General features: G+C 41.1%; 1 protein-coding gene across 1 annotated transcript in view; it reads left to right on the top strand.

Moving 5' to 3' along the window:
* The window catches only part of LOC126352722 (ubiquinone biosynthesis monooxygenase COQ6, mitochondrial), a 77,831-nt gene that overhangs the window by 52,663 nt on the left and 4,184 nt on the right, over positions 1-20,984 (top strand). The window contains exon 2 of the mRNA XM_050002709.1: positions 905-1,095. Coding sequence (XP_049858666.1) covers positions 905-1,095 — 191 coding nt within the window. The remainder of the gene's footprint in view (positions 1-904; positions 1,096-20,984) is intronic.

Genomic DNA, 20,984 nt, shown 5'->3' with positions numbered 1-20,984 from the left:
TTAACCACCTTATTTTTTAGTAATTTCATAAGGATGCTGATAACCTCATCACTGAGACTGAGTGCCTGTAACCCACAAACACAAACACTGTAACTCTGATTGCGCAATGGTGTGTCATGGACATCCTGCTTTTTCATGATGTTATCTTTCATGCACAAGTGTTGTGGTGACATTTTACAGTGGGACAATGCTCATCCATACTTGGCACATATGTCTGTGAACTGTATGTATGATGTTGGGGTACTCCTCTAGCCAGTAAGATCACCAGACATCTCCCCAATAGGACGTGTGGGGCCACATAGCTTATCAAACCTTCCCCCTTAGCCAGTCACGTCCCCATCTGACAGATAAATCACCTTCAACAGTGTCACGTGAACTCACTCCACGAGACAATCGAACATGTGGAATTTAATCCAAGATGTTGACACAGAGACTAGTGGTGAGCAACTTTGCACTAACACCTCACCTCCTCTTGACAGCCAAATTTCTTTTATCTTGATTTTAACCTGTTATGTCCGAGTTGAGCATCACCACACTGGTGTGTGTTAGTAACCCCAACTAAGCAGGTAGGTATTTGATATAAAGCTGCAAGGAATACACAATTTAAAAGAAAAAAGATTTTTTTGTTTGTTTGCTGTATGTTGGTCTTTGGGGACATGAATGCAATCATGAAAGACAGATTACTTCATGTGTGGATGTCGTGGAGTTAAAGAGAGAGTGAATATATCAGAGGAAAATGTGTGGGATATTCATTGTGTAAGGGAGGCATGGCTATTTTAATGAGTCTGTAGCCAAATGTTATATTCTGCACAGTAAAAGTCTGTCTTGGGGCAATATACTGAATATAGTTTTCACATGCCCTGCCAATATTATAAAAACATTTTTTTTTTCATTTTCTTTGCAGGACATGATAGACGCTTATCTAACAAACGCATCCTGCTTTTAGAAGGCAGTCCAAAGAAAGAGTGGCAGCTTACTCCACATTACAGCAATCGTGTTTCTGCTTTGAATGGGGGCACAAAATCTCTGCTAGAATCAATTGGTGCTTGGGAAAAGATATATAAAACAAGATGTAAGGCTGTGAAGAAAATGCAAGTGAGTAATAGAAGTAATTCTCAGAAGAAAACCTAATTAGTTCTTAATTACTTACTCTCTTGTGTATTGTGTACCTGTAGAATTTATAGTAATGTGAACTCACAGTATTTTACAAGCCTAATAACTACAGTTGGTAGTAATTGAAGCATGTGTGAAATTAATCGCCCTCCTCCACCTAGAGTGTTGGCAAAACATTTGTGTGTACACTCCACTGCCTTCTGTTATATCGTTAGTAATATATGTTGTGGTTTCTTTTTCTTCTGTATTCCCTATAAACACATTAACCTCATGTTTCATTGATTGTTCTATATAGGGCTCATGGGAGGCAAGAGAGGGAGAGTCATGTAATTCAGAGTAGCAGTTTCAAAATTAGGATTGAATAAGATAACACTTTAAAAAATACAAGGGGGTGGAGCATGAGAAAATTGAGAGAATGTGTGGAAAACAATGGGACAGAAATGAGTGTAGGCAAGAAGTGTGGCTGGGGCAGCAGAGGAAAGTAGCTGGTAGATGTTTAATCCAGAGGGATTACACCCTGGTAGATGTTTAATCCAGAGGGATTACACCCTGGTAGCATGTTCAACAAATAGGTGATAGTTTGCTTTTAGCTGCAGTTTGACAGTGGGCATACACACAGGTAAAGAGCTGATTGTCCCTATGTAAAATTCTCCTCCTTCTAATGCATATCTAATAATGGATGCTTGCTATAACATTTTCTGCAGCTTGTCTGTTCTTACAGTGCTTATCCCTGGTTGAATGCTGCACAGTAATAGTAGGACAGTTTGTAGATGAGATAACTAGTTTCATAGTGAATAGGAAATAGTTGTGATTGGGCCTATAGTAGTTGCTGGTGAGTTGGAGTAGGGGAATGTGGAAAATGCACACAAGAAGAAAAACAATTCTTTAATACTCCAATACTGTATTAGTGGTGTTCTCCATGACACAGTCACAGTCATTAAATATCTAGGTGTGATATTGCAAAGTGACATGAAATGGAATGATCATGTAAGGTCAGCAGTAGGAAAGGTGAATGATTGACTTTGGTTTATTTGGAGAATTGTAGGAAAGGGTAGTTTGCCTGTAAAGGAGACTGCAAACAGAACACTTCCGCAACCCGTTCATGAATGCTACTGCACTACAAAATAATGCATGATGCATCCAGAGTATTGCTGAAGAAGTGACACATGCCCCATGGGTTCTAGATGGTGAGCACCTCAGTGAGCTCAGTCTTAGTTTGCTGGGTACAGGCTTGGTGGACCCATATTTCCTGAACTGGGGACTGGAACGCAATACCACACCTTTGTAACTGTAAACTCTGGTCATGCTCCAGTAACACCACTATGTGATGCAGTGGAGTGACATTATGCATCACAAGAAGCAGGATGTTAACTGCCAGGTCTGCAAGGAACATATAAAGAGATGTCTGGCTGTTGGGGCAGAACAGTCGTTAGCAGGCAACCTGTGTGAAACCTCTCGCACCTCAGTTGTACAAGGCTTACCAGGCATGTGGGGCTGTCTCTGGATGGGCCCTTATTTCCCTAGCTGCCTGTGGGACTGAGATGGAGCTGTTGAACTTTTCTCATTCACCATTCATTGGAATAAGTGTACTGCTGCATGATATCAACACCCAACGCTGCAAGAGGGCTTGTGTAGCCAGTCCACTTCGATACAGGTATTATTACAAATGCTTCAGTTCATAACAACAGAAAACATGCAGTTGGAATGTGTTTTTAATTAACTTTTCCTCTTACCATGTTCACACTACGTAGCAGTGGTCTTGCTATTAGCTGACTATAACGCGTGTCCTATGCTCTGAATATCTGCTGTCATCGGCTGGCAAGATCACGTGGCATGAGATACAACTGGCTTACAAAAAGACATCCCAATCGCTCTGGAAACTAACATGCTGTGTTTGGTGCAATTCGAATTTATACTTACGTAATACAAAAATAGGCAGCGTATATGTTGTTGCACATCAAATGTCTTTCCAAATCTTCTCTCCTTTTTTTTTTCATCAAAAGTCTTTCCAAAACTTCTGCCCCCCCCCCCCTCCCCTCCCCCCCCCCCCCCCCCCCCAGGAAGTTCTATGCCAGTGTATAAAACATTAACCGTTCAAAGGATTGGTAAGTTTTACAGTTCTGAGGGCAAAAATGTACAGAAAACCTACATTCGCTTAGCATGGAAAAAGTGTATTTTCGCCCAGGAAAAAGTATATTTTTCAAACGGGATATCCGAAAAAATCTGGAATTTTTTTTCCTTGTCCACGTATACATCCTGTCTTGATGAAGGGATTATTAGGGATTATTACAAATGCTTCAATTTATAACAACAGAAAACATGCTGTTGGAATGTGTTTTTAAGAGTCAAAAGGAAAGAAGTACCTTTAAGAAAGTTTCACCTTTCTTTTATAAGGATTTATAGGGCATTGCTGGCACCTGTAATTTATGAAGCTATTGAGGAATGGGATACTGTTGGCTGAAACATGTAGTTGCCAGCAAGCGACAAACCTCTAGGCACCTAAATGCTTCTGGAAATATGCTATTGAAACAGAGCTACACAGCATCTTGAACTATAGGAAGGATGTTGTATCATGCAGGAATATTATAGACATTCCCAAAGAAGAGCTGATGTGCAAAATATGATGAAAGGGTGAGATGGTGAAGCAGCAAAATCGGATGCCTTCATTCTTAGATTGCACAACACTTCCAGAGCGTATCATTTGCTTAAGTGTGAGGCGTTACATTGGGCATGCCACTCTAAACTTTGAGAGAGAAGCCACTTTTGGTAAATGCGGTAAGGCCGTCTGTGTTAGTCATTTGTTCATCTCCTCCAAAGTGTGTTAATTTTCTCTAGAGACCACCTCATCTGAAGTAGAGACTACAATGTTTACCTTGAAGAAAGAAAGGCACAAGAGCCAAAAATAATGAAGCATACTCCTTATGGTGAACCATAAAAGATCTATAAAGTAATGCAGCTTTCCATTGTCACTGTTTGTTTGCTTCAGCTTTCAAAAAGCCTATTCAAAAAGCTGATGCCTTTATAAGAAGAGTGGTTAATAATGCTAGCTCTAATACCTGGATTTGTAAGTGTAGCTGCAATGGTGCTGTTACTAAGCCTATAAGTCCCGCAGAACATCAGAAAAAGCTATGGTTGCTGACTTTGAAGTGCTTGGAGTACTCAAGTCATACTCCATAAAACAGACCAACAGTGCCACTGCCATAAATGTTCCCCTGAATCTCCTCTGGCAAACAAACAAACAAACATGGAAGTGTTAACCACAGTAGAAGACATGTTGTGAACAATCAGACCATGTGGATCTCATTCTGCCTGATTGTTCTAATGAGACAGTGGATTACAAATTCTGCGTTGAGCAACTATCTAGCCCCTTAATTAAACCTCCAACCATTGCAACATCGCCAACCTTTCAGAGAGACATGGACAAAGAAAAACCTCATTGATAAAATGGCTCCCATATTACAGTGGTATGTCAGTGGGTTCAGGAAACACGTGGAAGAAATGAAACTCCTAGCACAGGAACATCTCCTGTATTTGTGTTTACAAGAAACATTTTAAACTTAATTTCGCCCAAGTGCTATGAGACTATACCCTCCACTGCAACTGTGACCTGAGTGGGAAAGCCCCAAGGGAGGGGTAGATGTATTTGTGATAACATATATCACTCCCCTACTCTGTCCCTAGTTAGTGACCTACAAGCAATTGCAGTTGAAATCCGTGTGGGTCGAAGCCTCTTTATATGTTCTCTGTATTTACCACCACAAGAAGCAATAACTTCTGAAGCTCTTGCAATTCTTGTAGAACAGCTCACTCTACTATTTCTCTTACTGGAGGACTTCAGTTCCCATAATGTATCATGGGGCTAAAATTCTACTTGCCACAGGGATCTATCTTTTAGAGAACCTAATCAAGTGTCGGGAGATGTGTATCCTGAACACAGGCAGTCACCCTCACTTCAGTGCTTGCTACAGGGTCATCCTCAGTCATAGACCTCTCTCTTTGCTTTCTAACCATTACATATTCTGCTCAGTGGCAAGTTATTGATGGCCTTCATTGCAGTTGCCATGTCCCATTCTGGATCTACCTACTAGATGGAGAAATCCTTGAAAGAAGCTGCTGAGATGGATGATCAGCAGAGAAAACTGGTTGCTGATCATATATGTAATCCACCATGCTGCCAACTTATCCTTCCCAAAGTCTTAACATCTTCTTAGAAGACAACATGTGCCTTGGTGGGCTGACAAGTGCCATGCAGTAATCGGTGTCAAGCATGCAGCACCATGAGGATTTAAGTGCCACTCAGCAGCAGGGAACCTCACAACCTTTTGAGTAACAGCTAAATCTTGATGCATAATCAAAGAGAGCAAGAGGAGGTCGTGATAAGTATTCATGGACACAGTCAACTGCTCCACTTGTTCTACAAAATGTTTGGTAACCAGTCAGCAGTGATGCCGAAGCAGCGTTTTCTCTTAGCAACACCCAGATAATGATGGAGCATTTTGCAATGACTACTGGCACTGCCAGCTAAGATCTGGTGTTCCGCCACTACTGTGTTTCATGCGGGGTTGGGAATCAGGCTTCAGATCCATCCATCCATCCATCCATCCATCCATACATACATACATACATACATACATACATACATACATACATTAATCCTTATTCCATTGATCATGAATACGACATTTCATAATGATGTGGAATGTGTCACTTAACATAAGTTTTCTTTAGACTAATTAATACTACACTCCTGGAAATTGAAATAAGAACACCGTGAATTCATTGTCCCAGGAAGGGGAAACTTTATTGACTCATTCCTGGGGTCAGATACATCACATGATCACACTGACAAAACCACAGGCACATAGACACAGGCAACAGAGCATGCACAATGTCGGCACTAGTACAGTGTATATCCACCTTTCGCAGCAATGCAGGCTGCTATTCTCCCATGGAGACGATCGTAGAGATGCTGGATGTAGTCATGTGGAACGGCTTGCCATGCCATTTCCACCTGGTGCCTCAGTTGGACCAGCGTTCGTGCTGGACGTGCAGACCGTGTGAGACGACGCTTCATCCAGTCCCAAACATGCTCAATGGGGGACAGATCCAGAGATCTTGCTGGCCAGGGTAGTTGACTTACACCTTCTAGAGCACGTTGGGTGGCACGGGATACATGCGGGCGTGCATTGTCCTGTTGGAACAGCAAGTTCCCTTGCCGGTCTAGGAATAGTAGAACGATGGGTTCGATGACGGTTTGGATGTATCGTGCACTATTCAGTGTCCCCTCGATGATCACCAGAGGTGTACGGCCAGTGTAGGAGATCGCTCCCCACACCATGATGCCGGGTGTTGGCCCTGTGTGCCTCGGTCGTATGCAGTCCTGATTGTGGCGCTCACCTGCACAGCGCCAAACACGCGTACGACCATCATTGGCACCAAGGCAGAAGCGACTCTCATCGCTGAAGATGACACGTCTCCATTCGTCCCTCCATTCACACCTGTCGCGACACCACTGGAGGCGGGCTGCACGATGTTGGGGCGTGAGCGAAAGACGGCCTAACGGTGTGCGGGACCGTAGCCCAGCTTCATGGAGACGGTTGCGAATGGTCCTCGCCGATAGCCCAGGAGCAACAGTGTCCCTAATTTGCTGGGAAGTGGCGGTGCGGTCCCCTACGGCACTGCGTAGGATCCTACGGTCTTGGCGTGCATCCGTGCATCGCTGCGGTCCGGTCCCAGGTCGACGGGCACGTGCACCTTCCGCCGACCACTGGCGACAACATCGATGTACTGTGGAGACCTCAGGCCCCACGTGTTGAGCAATTCGGCAGTACATCCACCCGGCCTCCCGCATGCCCACTATACGCCCTCGCTCAAAGTCCGTCAACTGCACATACGGTTCACGTCCACGCTGTCGCGGCATGCTACCAGTGTTAAAGACTGCGATGGAGCTCCGTATGCCACGGCAAACTGGCTGACACTGACGGCGGCGGTGCACAAATGCTGCGCAGCTAGCGCCATTCGACGGCCAACACCGCAGTTCCTGGTGTGTCCGCTGTGCCGTGCGTGTGATAATTGCTTGTACAGCCCTCTCGCAGTGTCCGGAGCAAGTATGGTGGGTCTGATACACCGGTGTCAATGTGTTCTTTTTTCCATTTCCAGGAGTGTATTTGACAAATGACCGAAGATTTTTGGGGCAGCATAATTCACCCCTTACTGTGCCAAAGTGAGAATTAATCGAGAATAGTGAATATCATCCTTTCTTCTAGTGTTGTAGCTATGCACTTCACTGTTATTTTTGAATTGGGATTTGTTATTAATGACAAATTTCATAAGTGAATATTTGTCTTGCGAAGGTACTGTGAATATCCCGAGCTCCTTAAATAAATGTCTGCAAGGTGATCTTGGGCGGGCTCCAGCTATTATTCTGATTATATGCTTTTGTGCAATGAATACTTTCTCTCTTAATGATGAATTGCCCCAAAATATGATACCATATGAAAGCAGTGAATGAAAATAGACATATTAGGCTAATTTACTGATATGTTTATCACCAAAATTTGCAATAATCCTAATAGCATAAGTAGTTGAACCTAACCGTTTCGGTAGATCATCGATGTGTTTCTCCCAATTCGATTTCACATCAGTGCACACACCCAGAAATTTTGATTATTCTACCTTAGCAACAGACTTCCGTCCATAGTCCATGAGTATCAATGGTGTTAAGCCATTTACTGTACAGAATTGTTTAAACTGTATTTCCTCAGAATTTTGTGAGAGTTTATTTGCAGAGAACCACTTAATAATTTTCTGAAAGACATTATTTGCAATTTCCTCAGCTGATTCTCCCTTCTTGGGTGTGATTACTATACTTGTATCATCAGCAAAAAGAACTAACTTTGCATCTTCATGAATATAGGGTGGCAAATCATTAATATATATTAAGAACAATAAGGAAACCAAGACCGAACCCTGTGGGACACCTTTCTTGATCCCTCCCCAGTTAGAGGACTGCTGGTTTTTGTAGACTATCTGTACTGTTAATTTCAACCTTCTGCATTCTTCCAGTTATGTATGAATTAAACCATTTGCTCACTGTCTCACTCATATCACAATACTTAAGCTTATCTAGAAGAGTTTCATGATTCACACAATCAAAAGCCTTTGAGAGATCACAAAATATCCCAATGGGTGGTGTTCGGTTATTCATTGCATTTAATACTTGATCAGTGAAAGCATATATAGCATTTTCTGTTGAAAATTCTTTCTGAAAACCAAATTGACATTTTGTTAGTACTTCATTTTTACAAATATGTGATACTACTCTTGAATATATTACTTTTTCAAGAATTTTGGATAAAGCTGTCAGAAGTGAGATTGGGCGGTTGTTTCAGTGAGCTACTACATATGTGACTGGGAATCGTACTTATTTGTTGGGAACAAGCTTTCAGTACTCTGTTGTAAAGGCCATCAATTCCATGTGAGCTTTTACTTTTGAGTGAATTTATTATTTCAGTAGGAGAGGTTGAATTTCAGTTTTATCAAATTGCGTAGGTACTGCCTCTTTCATATACTGCCTTGTATTTTCTAATGAATAGCTGGAACCTATTTTCTCTAAAACACTTAAAATTATTATTAAAAATGTTAACTTCTTGTTAACAAACCTTTCATTGTGTTTGGCCTGTGCTCTTGGTTGCCCTGTTTCCCTTTTCAAAATATTCCAAATTGTTTTAATTTTGTTGTCAGATGTGCTAATCTCAGACATAATGCACTTACTTCTGGACTTTTTCATAACTTTCCATAATGCAGTGCAGTAGTTTTTATAATGTTTCATTGTTTTGGGATCATTATTGCTCCTAGTTACAAGATACATTTCCTTTTTCTGTTTACAGTTCTGTCATACAACAACCCTTTCTCCATGTGGGTACTGAATTCTGCACTGTCTGACACTAGTGATACTGCACCCAATCACGACCAAATCCAATGCAGATTAGGAATATCAAGTCTTTTCTGTCTTAACATACACGAATGAAATAAAGAGTGATAAAAACTATGCTGGTACACTATGTAATCTCTGCCACACTGTATGGTGGCTTGCGATGTACATGAGATAGCTCCCAGATCTTAGTCTGCTTCCCAGATCATTTAGGCGCCTCTTCTGCAATGGCAGCTATACAAGAAGTGTGGGATGTATTTAATCCTTGTGTTTATAATAAAAGTCTTCTTTAGAGTAGGTGAGTTTCGTCCTATCTTAAAGCATCTTCAGTGGTCACTCTAACAGTTGAGGTTTTCCTTACACTCTTATATTACCCCAGATATTTATTTAATCCCCCATAAAACAGTACTACTGAAAACCAGCCTTTCCAGAGTCTCAACACTATCAACAATTGATCTTCCAAGCACCTGCAAAAGTCTTGTCTTTTCAGGAGGCTTTGACTTTTGTCCCAAACTCAGATCTACAAGGGGCATTTGAAAGATCTGTGCAAATTCCACCGGTGCATATCGAGGTCATGTTTAGTTAGTAGCATCTTTGGAAAGAACACACACCAGGTTTCAGCTATATTGGTCTATTTCTTTGTGTTTGCCATTCGTGTGAATCATGGAAGTTGAGTTATTGTCAAAAAATGGATGAATAAAGAGTTTCGTGTGATGATTAAACATTACTTTATGAAAATCAAAACACCTCAGGGGACTAAAGAGAATCTTGATAAACATTATGGTGACACTGCACCTTTGATTAAAATAGTTTATAAGTGGTTTCAAAATTTTCGGAGTGGCCATATGGACACAAGTGAAGCTGAACGTTCTGGATGCCCTGTGGAGGTTACAACTCCAGAAATCATTGATAAAATCCATGATGTGGTAATGTATGACAGAAGAGTTAAGGTGCATGAGATTGCTAGTGCTGTGGGCATTTCAAATGAATGTGTATGTAATATTTTGCATCAACATTTGGACATGAGAAACCCATCTGCAAGATGGATTCCGCAATTGCTCACACATGACCAAAAACAGAATTTCAGCTGTTCTGGAAGAATCTGCAAGACTTTAAGCATCATTTCGTCACTGTGGATGAAACATGTATACATTACTATACTCCTGAGACCAAAGAACAGTCTAAACAATGGGTTACCAAGGAAGAATCTGCACCAAAAAAAGGCAAAGACCATTCCTTTGGCTGGAAAGATTATGGTGACTGTCTTTTGGGATTTGCAAGGGATAATCCTCATCGACTATCTGGAAAAGGGTAAAACTATTACAGGTGCATATTATTCATCATTATTGGACCATCTGAAAACAGAGCTGCAAGAAAAATGCTGGCTATTGGACTGCAAAGAGTCCTTTTCCATCACGACAATGCACCAGCACACTCCTCAGCAGTTGTGGTCACAAAATTAATGGCAATAGGATTCTAACTCATTTCACATCCCCCCTATTCTCCAGACTTGGCTCTCTCCCCAATTTGAAGAAATGGCTGCGGGACATAGATTTTATTCAAACAAGGAGGTGATTGCAGCAACTAGTAGCTATTCTGCTGACTTGGACAATCCCTATTATTCGGAAGGGATCAAAAAATTAGAACAGTGCTGGACGAAGTGTATAAGTCTAAAAGGAGACTATGTCAAAAAATAATAAAAGTTGGTTGGTTTGTGAGATTGAAGGGACCAGACTGCAATGGTCATCGGTCCCCAATAAAAAAGGTTTACCCCAAATACGTAAGTAGTTTTCATTTTTGCACAGACTTTTCAAACACCCCTCGTAGCAACACTGTTCTTGTAAACTATTTGCTTTTAGTTTGTTTCAGCCTCCCTCCAAACATTTCCCCTCATCCCTCTTTGCCTTCATTTCAGTACATCCCCCCACCCCCTCCTCTGTAACCTGCAGGGATTCACATCTAACCTGGATTTCATGTACCCTTCCTCCCATTCATTCCAAAATAACAGCTATAGAATAAACAGCTGGTCATGGCCTTAAAAGCAATCCTGACCTAATCATTCTTCTTCTGGTAAGGGTTACACCACTACTGCTATAAATCTCATTGACTCTATGGCTTCATCCTTACCTACCTAAGCACTATATCCTCATTCCAGAAGACTGCTATGACATCCAACAGTTTTTAAAAATGTATCGATAATTTGCCAGAGCCCTTCCACATAGACTATATCATACCAGCTAGTCCACTAAACTGATTTACAAAGGTATCTCTTCTGTACAACCAACAAACAAGTGAGTGCTTTGAACCAGCCGACAACTGGTACTCTCATTACAGTAAAATGCCATTTAAGCAAAGTCACAGTTAATAAATATTTTTGTATGAGTGGATCTCAATGAAACAGTCATAACAATGTTACTTAAATTAATTTTTCATGAAGTCCATTTAAAAGATTCCCAATTTTATGTAACAAATAAGAAAGATTCTGCAGATTAAGTCAAGTCATGTCACTACATGAAACAGCTGCATCACCAACGTGCAAATCCTTACACTTGTAGCTGATAGACAGCTTTTCATTTGGGCTTAAAATACACATCTTTTTTTAGTGGAATTTAGATGACTTGTTCAGAAAAACTTAAAAATTAGCAATATTTTTCTGTCAGCAGAAAACTATCAGAATGTAAGAATGAATAAAGATGGTGAACCAGTCAGAAAACAGGAATTATGGGTATCAAATTCTATCTCAGTATGCACATCTCCCTGTGCCTGGTGGACATCAGAGCATAGGGCCGGAAAGTATGAAGACATGGGCATGCCCAAGAGCAGGGGACCCACAGAATACCCAACAGTAGCACCAGGGAGGTGAGTGTCATCGCCGTCCCTGTGTTGTCATTAGAAAGCAGGTGCCAGTATGGAGGAGACGGGGCTGGACCCATCAGTAATGATGGCTGAGGTGATTATGGCAAGGAGGCCAGTGGAAGCTGCTCGATCAGAACAGCAGGCTGCGGCAATGTACCAGAGGCCAGAGACAGGCCAGCATCCAGCACGGGGAAGCTGGAACCACAGGGTGCTGCATGTGGAGGTGGCAGCCAATGAGACAGGGGCACCTCCACAGCAGAAGTCAATGGGCTCGAGGCAGAAGGCAGCATGGCAGGCTGTAGCAACAAGCTGCACTCTTGAACCTATAGCTTCCAGTGGTGAGCAGGGGCACAACTGATGAAAGTGGCACACCACCAGTCCACTGTCCATGTGGACATCACAAAGATGCATCTCCAACAGTGGACAACAGTGGCCATTATCTACTTTGGGCCAGCGACCAAAACCTCATGCCCTCATCTGCGATCCTGGCACGAAGTGACTGGACGAACCTGACTGCAACGGATATGGTGCAGGCCACGAAGTTGGGAACCGTGCATGGCTGACAGCCATGAAGCAAGTGACTGCTGGCCATGAAGCAACTCAGCTATGCTCCACTCTCCCATAGACATGAAGTGATTGGCACTCATAGAATGGGCTTCGTCCTGCAAATAATTCAAACAAACTTTTTCATATGGGACTTGAACATTAACACTAGTCGTTCCACACTGCCATTTGATTCAGGGTGGATTGGTGGAGCCATAACCTGATCTACATCTTCATCCATACTCCGCAAGCCACATGACCGTGTGTGGCGAAGGGTACCTTGAGTACCTCTATCAGTTCTCCCTTCTATTCCAGTCTCGTATTGTTCGTGGAAAGAAGGATTGTCGGTATGCCTCTGTGTGGGCTCTAATCTCTCTGATTTTATCCTCATGGTCTCTTCGCGCAATATACGTAGGAGGGAGCAATATACTGCTTGACTCTTCGGTGAAGGTATGTTCTCGAAACTTCAACAAAAGCCCATACTGAGCTACTGAGCATCTCTCGTGCAGAGTCTTCCACTGGAGTTTATCTATCATCTCCGTAACGCTTTCGCAATTACTAAATGATCGTGTAACGAAGCGAGCTGCTTTCCGTTAGATCTTCTCTATCTCTTCTATCAACCCTATCTGGTACAGATCCCACACTACTGAGCAGTAGTCAAGCAGTGGGCGAACAAGCATACTGTAACCTACTTCCTTTGTTTTCGGATTGCATTTGCTTACGATTCTTCCAATGAATCTCAGTCTGGCATCTGCTTTACCGACGATCAACTTTATATGATAATTCCATTTTAAATCACTCCTAATGCGTACTCCCAGATAATTTATGGAATTAACTGCATCCAGTTGCTGACCTGCTATTTTGTAGCTAAATGATAAGGGATCTTTCTTTCTATGTATTCACAGCACACAACCTCTCGATATACCACAGCATGATCCGCAAAAAGCCTCAGTGGACTTCCGATGTCATCCACAAGGTCATTTATGTATATTGTGAATAGCAACGGTCCTACGACACTCCCCTGCAGCACACCTGAGATCACTCTTACTTCAGAAGACGTCTCTCCATTGAGAATGACATGCTGCGATTTGTTACCTTGGGACTCTTCAATTCAATCACACAATTGGTCTGATAGTCCATATGCTCTTACTTTGTTCATTAAACAACTGTGGAGAACTGTATCAAACGCCTTGCGGAAGTCAAGAAACATGGTGTCTACCTGGGAACCCATGTCTTTGGCCCTCTGAGTCTCATGGACGAATAGTGCGAGCTGGGTTTCACACGATCCTCTTTTTCGAAAACCGTGCTGATTCCTACAGAGTAGATTTCTAGTTTCCAGAAAAGTCATTATACTCAAACATAAAATGTGTTCCAAAATTCTAAAAGTGATCAACGTTAGAGATATAGGCCTATAGTTCTGCACATCTGTTCGACATCCCTTCTTGACCTGCGCCCTTTCCAATCCTTTGGAGGGGAGGGGGGGGGTGGCGGCGGCAAGTTCCTTCGCGTAGTCTGTGTAAAATCAAACTGGTAACCCATCAGGTCCAGCGGCCTTTCCTCTTTTGAGGGATTTTAATTGTTTCTCTATCCCTCTGTTGTCTATTTCAATATCTACCATTTTGTCATCTGTGTGACAATCTAGAGAAGGAACTACATTGCAGTCTTCCTCTGTGAAACAGCTTTGGAAAAAGACATTCAGTATTTCGGCCTTTACTCTCTCATCCTCTGTTTCGGTATCATTTTGGTCACAGAATGTTTGGACATTTTGTTTCGATCAACCTACCGCTCTGAGATAAGACCAAAATTTCTTTTGAATTCATTGAACACCTCTCGCATGGCCCTCCGCACATTACATTTCGCTTTGCATAATTTTTGTTTGTCTGCAAGGCGTTGGCTATGTTTATGTTTGCTGTGAAGTTCCCTTTGCTTCCACAGCAGTTTTCTAACTCGGTTGTTGTATCGTGGTGGCTCTTTTCTATCTCTTACGATCTTGCTTGGCACATACTCATGTAACACATATTGTACGATGGTTTTGAACTTTATCCACTGATCCTCAACACTATCTGTACTTAAAACAAAACTTTTGTGTTGAGCCGTCTGGTACTCTGTGTTCTGCTTTTTGTCACTTTTGCTAAACAGAAAAATCTTTCTACCTTTTTTAATGTTTCTATTTACGGCTGAAATCATTGATGCAGTAACTGCTTTATGATCGCTGTTTCCCTGTTCTGTGTTAACTGTTTCAAATGTTTGGGTCTGTTTGTCACCAGAAGGTCTAATATGTTATCGCCGAACATTTGAGTCTCCCAGTCTATATCCGGCAAATTAAAATATCCACCCACAACTATAACGTGGTGGGGAAATCTACTCAAGATATTTTCCAAATTATCCTTCATGTGCTCAGCCACAACAGTTGCTGAGCCAGGGGGCCTATAGAGACATCAAATTACCATGTCTGAGCCTGCTTTAACCGTGACCTTCAATCAAATTATTTCACATTTCCGATCTCTGTCAATTTCCTTCGATACTATTGTACTTCTTATCGCTATAAACACGCTTCTCCCTTCACTGTCCAGCCTGCCGCTGCTGTATACATTCCAATCTGAGTTTAGAATTTCATTACTGTTTACATCAGGTTTCAGCCAACTTTCTGTCCCTAGTACTATGTGGGCATTGTGACCGTTTATTAATGAAAGCAGTTCTGGGACCTTTCTATAGACGCTCCTGCAGTTTACTATTAGCACATTAATATTGTTATTCCCTGTTGCATTTTGCCTATTCATACCTTGCTGCGTCTCAGGAGGCTTCTTGTCGAACCTAGGGAGGGAATTCTGAACCTAAAAAACCCACATGTGCACTCCACACATACTCCGCTACCCTTGTAACCGCTTCCTGCATGTAGTGCAAGCCTGACCTATTCAGGGTGACCCTACATTTCTCCACCTGATAGTGGAGGTCGAGAAATATGTGATGGTGACAGGAACAAAACAATTGAAAGGTTTGAGAAAAAATGGGGCCCATTATGGAAACTAAGGCACAAAGCAACACCTCGGTAGGAGAAAAAAAAAAAAAAACCCTCAAAACTGTATGAATTGTGACCCCAGCCAATGTAGATGCTAACCAGAAAATGTAAGGAAACTCAAAAAATGCATTCACAACCAAGAGGCAATAAGAATTCAAAAAGGGTCTCACAAAGTCTTCATGAATGTATTCCCTTGGCTGTTGTGGAGGGGCCAAGGGGACAAATACACTCTAGGAGCTGCCTGTTGTCGTGCACAGTGCTCACAAGCCGTGACAAAATGCACAATTTTGCCATCAGTTCCAGTTCAAAAAACATGTCTCTTAGTGAACAGTTTAGTGTGTGAAACTCCCCAATGGCCTTTGACAGAGAAGTCATAGAACCTCATGCTGTCTGCGGCAGGAATGTGACTACTCTGGGAGAGAGGTCTTCTGTGGACCACAGTAACAGACTGTCAAAACCAGAGGGCTGCAATGAAAAATAGTTTCACAGGGGGTCCAAAGCCCAACCTGATGGTTTTTTGGCCAGGCCTGTTGAAAAAACCAAACTGCGTGATGGAGAACCGGGTTTGAGGCAACAACAGTTGCAATGTGCAAGCTTGTAATTGGGGAAAAAAAACCTGAACTGTCCGGAAGGCATAGACTATGGCGAAGGCCTCTTTTTCCACCTGAGAGTAATGCTGCTGGGCAGGAGTGAGAGATTTTAGATGCGAAAGCAACAGTTCTTTCAGTTCCATTGGAATATCAGTGGTTTAGGACCATCCTGAGGCCATACTGTGAGGTGTCACTCATCAAAACTATGAGCTGGTCCAGAGAGAATGTAGCTAAACATAGGGATGAGAGTAATTTGTTTGGATTCCAGCATTTGAAAAGCATGTTTGCAATCTGGGTACATTCTTGCATAACAATATATGCTCTAGGTAGGCCAATGTGGCCACCCTGGCAGGAATTTATAATAGCAGGCTACCTGCCCTAGAAAGGCCTGAAGCTCCTTCGTAGGTGAGGGGTGAGGCATAAACAAAACAGTGCAGTGTTCTGGCAGAGGGCGAACTCCACTCCAAGAGACCTCAGACCCCAAATAAACAGGAGAAGATTGAAAACACTGAGATTTTGTGAGGTTATACCATAAGCCTGTGAACTGTAAGACAGAAAACAAAGTGCTCAAATTTTTCAAGTGATCAGCCGTGGAGAAGCCCATTTCAAGAATATCATCCAGATAACTAATGCAAGCGGGCACAGGCATAGTCAATTGCTCTAAAAATCATTAACCATTTACTATTTCAACAGCTGAACATACAGCTTAAACTCTAGAATATGTAAGACCAACATTTCAGCTGGAGAGCTTGAGCAGGGATTAAGTCAAAGAAACTAACAGTCACATGAATCTCACCTGTCTAAGACGGGCACACGGGTCAAAGCAATCAGATATCATGTATTTTATGATTTTTGAAAAGAATTTAACTCAGGACCTCACTAACACTTACTAACAAAAATTAGATCATACTGATTATCAAACAAAATTGTGACTAGGTTGAGAATTTTTTGGAAGGGAAAATGCTGTGTGATATCTTGGATGGAGAGTTATCAGAGACGTAGAACTAACTCATCTTCGTTGTGGTCTAGCGATTGAATGATAACAATATTTGTTATGAAGGAACATTGAAGATACGATTGAACATTTTTTCTCTCTGCTGGAGACTATTTTTTGTCTCATTGGCAGTCTGAAAACTAAAATTGGCTATTTTTTATGGAGATACTATGATATAAAAAGTTGAGGCTTCTCGCATTACCTGAGGAACTACTTGTAATGGTATATTAGTGCATAACTGTCCTCCGACCTTGTGTTGCGACATGTTCAGTCTAAATTGGTCAATCAGTGGCAGTGGATGAGCAGTTTACTACTGTCCTTTTCTTGCACTCTCCTGGAAAATGCGCCGTACAAGGTGTTATGTTAAAAATGTAAGAATTATGCTGCAAATTTGTGTACCTAACCAGATATGTTGATTTAGTCATGATCGCTTCCTAGATAGTATCTATTTGAGTTTACACATATCTGCATTCATTTCTTCATCTGCTCAAAACATTTCTGCTCATAAATTTTTATGATGCTGCACGGGAACCTTACCATCCTTTCCATCCAGCAGAGCACACAAACAAGGCTACAGTAAACTGCTTGCCCACTACCACTGATGTGATCATTTTTTTAAAAAACTTGTAGCACTGCTACAACAAACAGGTAATTAATAATACTAGCAGCCATGCCATGTTTGTGGTGAGACTGTATAGCTGTGATAGTTCTGACACTGCAATGTGGTAGGCAGGCAGGCATGTTTCAGTTAACATATGCTTTTTATATACATATGCTTTGTGCTGGCCGTAGCAGCCAGACACAGTAGTGTGTGTGTGTGTGGGCCGGGGGGGGGGGGGGGGGGGGCGCTACTTCAGAAGAGGCCTTTTGGCCGAAAGCTAAAATGTATAGCAGTTTGTTTATTGTGCTTGCCTGCTACAGGTGAGCAGCAATCTATCCTTTTCACAATACTGATCTGATACTCCACACCTGTTGCACTGTTAGCACTGTTTCTCAAAAAGCTTCCTGATTTTATTTTAATATCGAAGATGCTCTCTATTGTGTGTTATACTTTCTTAAAGATTGAATGTCAGTGGAACTTGAGCCTCAGAGTTTCTCTGTATGTTTAATGGTCAAATTGAGTAGCATCTCTGTTAGAGATGAAGTAACTACTTTGTTCCATTTTACTGAAAATATAGGCTTTTCTACTTACATATGTAGCTCTTTCTGTCTTCATCACCAGTGTTACCTCAATTGCATTGTCATCATTGTGTGAAAACATCCTCACATAGGTAGGGTTTGTTTAGCGCGAAGAACTGAAAGCGTTTTCTTAGTAGATAGGGGCGTTATTAGTCTATTACAGGTAATTTTGAAAGAAAGCCTTTATTACATTTTCACAATTTTTTTTTCTTCTTAGACCTCATATTAATTTTCATCATGTTATGAGATGGTCAATATATCAAAATATCATGCCATTACTTGAGAATGTAGGAGTTGTTCCGGGAAGTAATGTAAATGTAGTAGAAAACGTTTTATTCAAGATCATTTTAAAGCTATTACAGATGTTACAGATGTTTGAAAGACTTTGAAGTAGCCCTTGTTGGCATCCACACATTTTTTCCAGTAACTTTGGCATGCACTGTACACTTCCTGCAAGGTGTTGACAAGAATCTCATTTAGAATCTACCACATGACAGTTTGCGTACTTCGGTGGCCACAAAATATGGGTTCCTTTCAGGCCTGATTTGACCACCTGGAACATGAAAAACTGTCAGAGCCAGATCAGGCATGTAAGGAGTTAGATGAGTTACAGAGCTGTGTTGTGAACTTGTTCTGAGCAAGGAATTCCTGGTTGCAAAGAGAGCCTTGGCTGTGACCTCCTTTCTCTTACTATCTTGAACACATCTATGTACTAGATGACCTGTGCTATAATTCACTCAGTAAGTCAGAGCTCAGTGTTTAAAGGGTCCTGAACATGAAACATATTTTTGTCACTTTTGTTGGCTTATGACAGTCCAGAGCGGGCCTCCGGGCCCTCCGTAAATAGCTTCAGCCACCTACAATCTTGAAAATGCATCGAAATGAGCTCTGCATTGACTTGCTGAATCAGGTGGTAGATGTTTGCAAGAATTTTGTGAGTATAGTACAAACTTAATCATGTACTGTTGTTCGAGTGTTGATTCCATTGCATGTTGTGACTCATGCACTGTCTTTAGGTTAATGGAAATGGCTATTCTTATACTCCCAGAGCTCAGAGCAGTCCATAATAGGCAATATTGAGAAGCACGAATTAATTTGACTGGTCAAAATGTGCTGAGAAAAATTGGAGCACTATGAAAAAAAAATTACCAGTACATCACTTTATGGAGATACCTTATACATATATAGAATAACATAGTGATAATATCCAAGACATAGTCAGGAAACATTTCATGTTGATAAATACTTACCCTCATTCTTGACTTTTGTATATAGTACTGCTAATTCTCCATTTGTAGATTTGCTTCGAGCATAATAGACCAGCAGTTCTCACTCACCTGACATCCTCTTTGCTGAAGGCAACGAAAACTGCTGAGATGACAGAAAGACTCCTCATTGCTTGATAATCTGTAGCAGTAATATTATATGACTGATCTGATTTTGTGGTGTGGGAGTTGAAGCAAATTTCCACTTCATTTTATCACCAGGAAAGCTCATCTGAATAATTCCAGAAAGTCTGAGGCCTTCCTTGTTGGCTTGTTAAAGTGATGACATCTAAAGCCTGTCAATTTTGAAGTCTTTATGGCAGGTTTCATTGCTGTATGTGCAATACGTTTCATGGTTAGTGCACTTGACCATCTGAGTTCTTTGTCTATACAGTATTGTTCCAAATTCTAGTAAATCATGCTGAGAATGTGGCTGCTTATCTTCTTTATTCTGTTTACATGCTATAGATTTTTATAATGTAAGGCATAAGAAATATAGACATACAAAATGGCAAAAACATTCTTGTATCTTTGCAAAAATGTTTGATATTAGAGGTCTTTTACTATGGAAAATGTTACTAATTCTTTATCATCTCTGAAACAAACCTTTCATGATACAGTGCACTTATAACAAGGGCTTGGAACTAAAAGATCATTATAAAATAAATAAATACTCTTCAAAAAGTAACTCCAAATCAATACTAAAATTTGACAAACTTGCTGGTTCATTTAAAAAGCATAGTTCTTTTGACTTGTGTACACTAAATGTAGACTGCAAAATATTAGATGTTGCTGTTCATTTATTTCATCACCACCACGACCACCACCACCATCATCATCATTATCTTTTTATACTAAAAGTCACATGGATTGATGTATTTGTGGGTTCAGTGTTAGATTAAAAAACTAAAGGTCTGGGGTTCAGTTGCTGGCAAGTTTAACATTTTGCCTGTGACACTTAATTTTACTTTCCTAGAGATGTGTTGTGTATTTGTAAAGTGCCAGGTTGCAAAGTTGTTCAGGTTCCATGTGCTGTAGGTATTCCTGTAATTGGGTGAAGTTAGTTCGGAGGTTGAAGGGTGAAGAGTGTGACACATCCAGTATAACCATGCCCAGTGGAACCATTGTGAAGATCAAACAAACTCTGTAACTGTTTTTTTTTATTATTGGTAGAGAGTGGTAAGTTTTCTATTTTTTTTTTTTTTTAATTTAGAGAATTATTTGCTTAAATTGCATGTGATGGTTCTTGATATATGTCCTAGTCATTAAGTTGCTTTGTAACATTTTGACTTTGCCCACAAATGTAGTTGGTGCTGATGCAGTATACTTAAAATTTGATGTATATTGACTTAAAATAAGTAATATGTTGTGCCTATTCTGACTGTTCACTGTTGATTCATTTTCCTAAAATTGCCATCCAGATGTTATTGTATTTCAGGCTAATATCACCTCATGAAGAAGTTGGTTATAGAGAAATATGGCATTCTACCTC

This window comes from Schistocerca gregaria, chromosome 1 (genome assembly GCF_023897955.1).
Source record: "Schistocerca gregaria isolate iqSchGreg1 chromosome 1, iqSchGreg1.2, whole genome shotgun sequence".
Taxonomy (NCBI): domain Eukaryota; kingdom Metazoa; phylum Arthropoda; class Insecta; order Orthoptera; family Acrididae; genus Schistocerca; species Schistocerca gregaria.
Note: the sequence above shows the minus strand (reverse complement) of the source record. Positions and strands in the feature narration are given on the sequence as shown.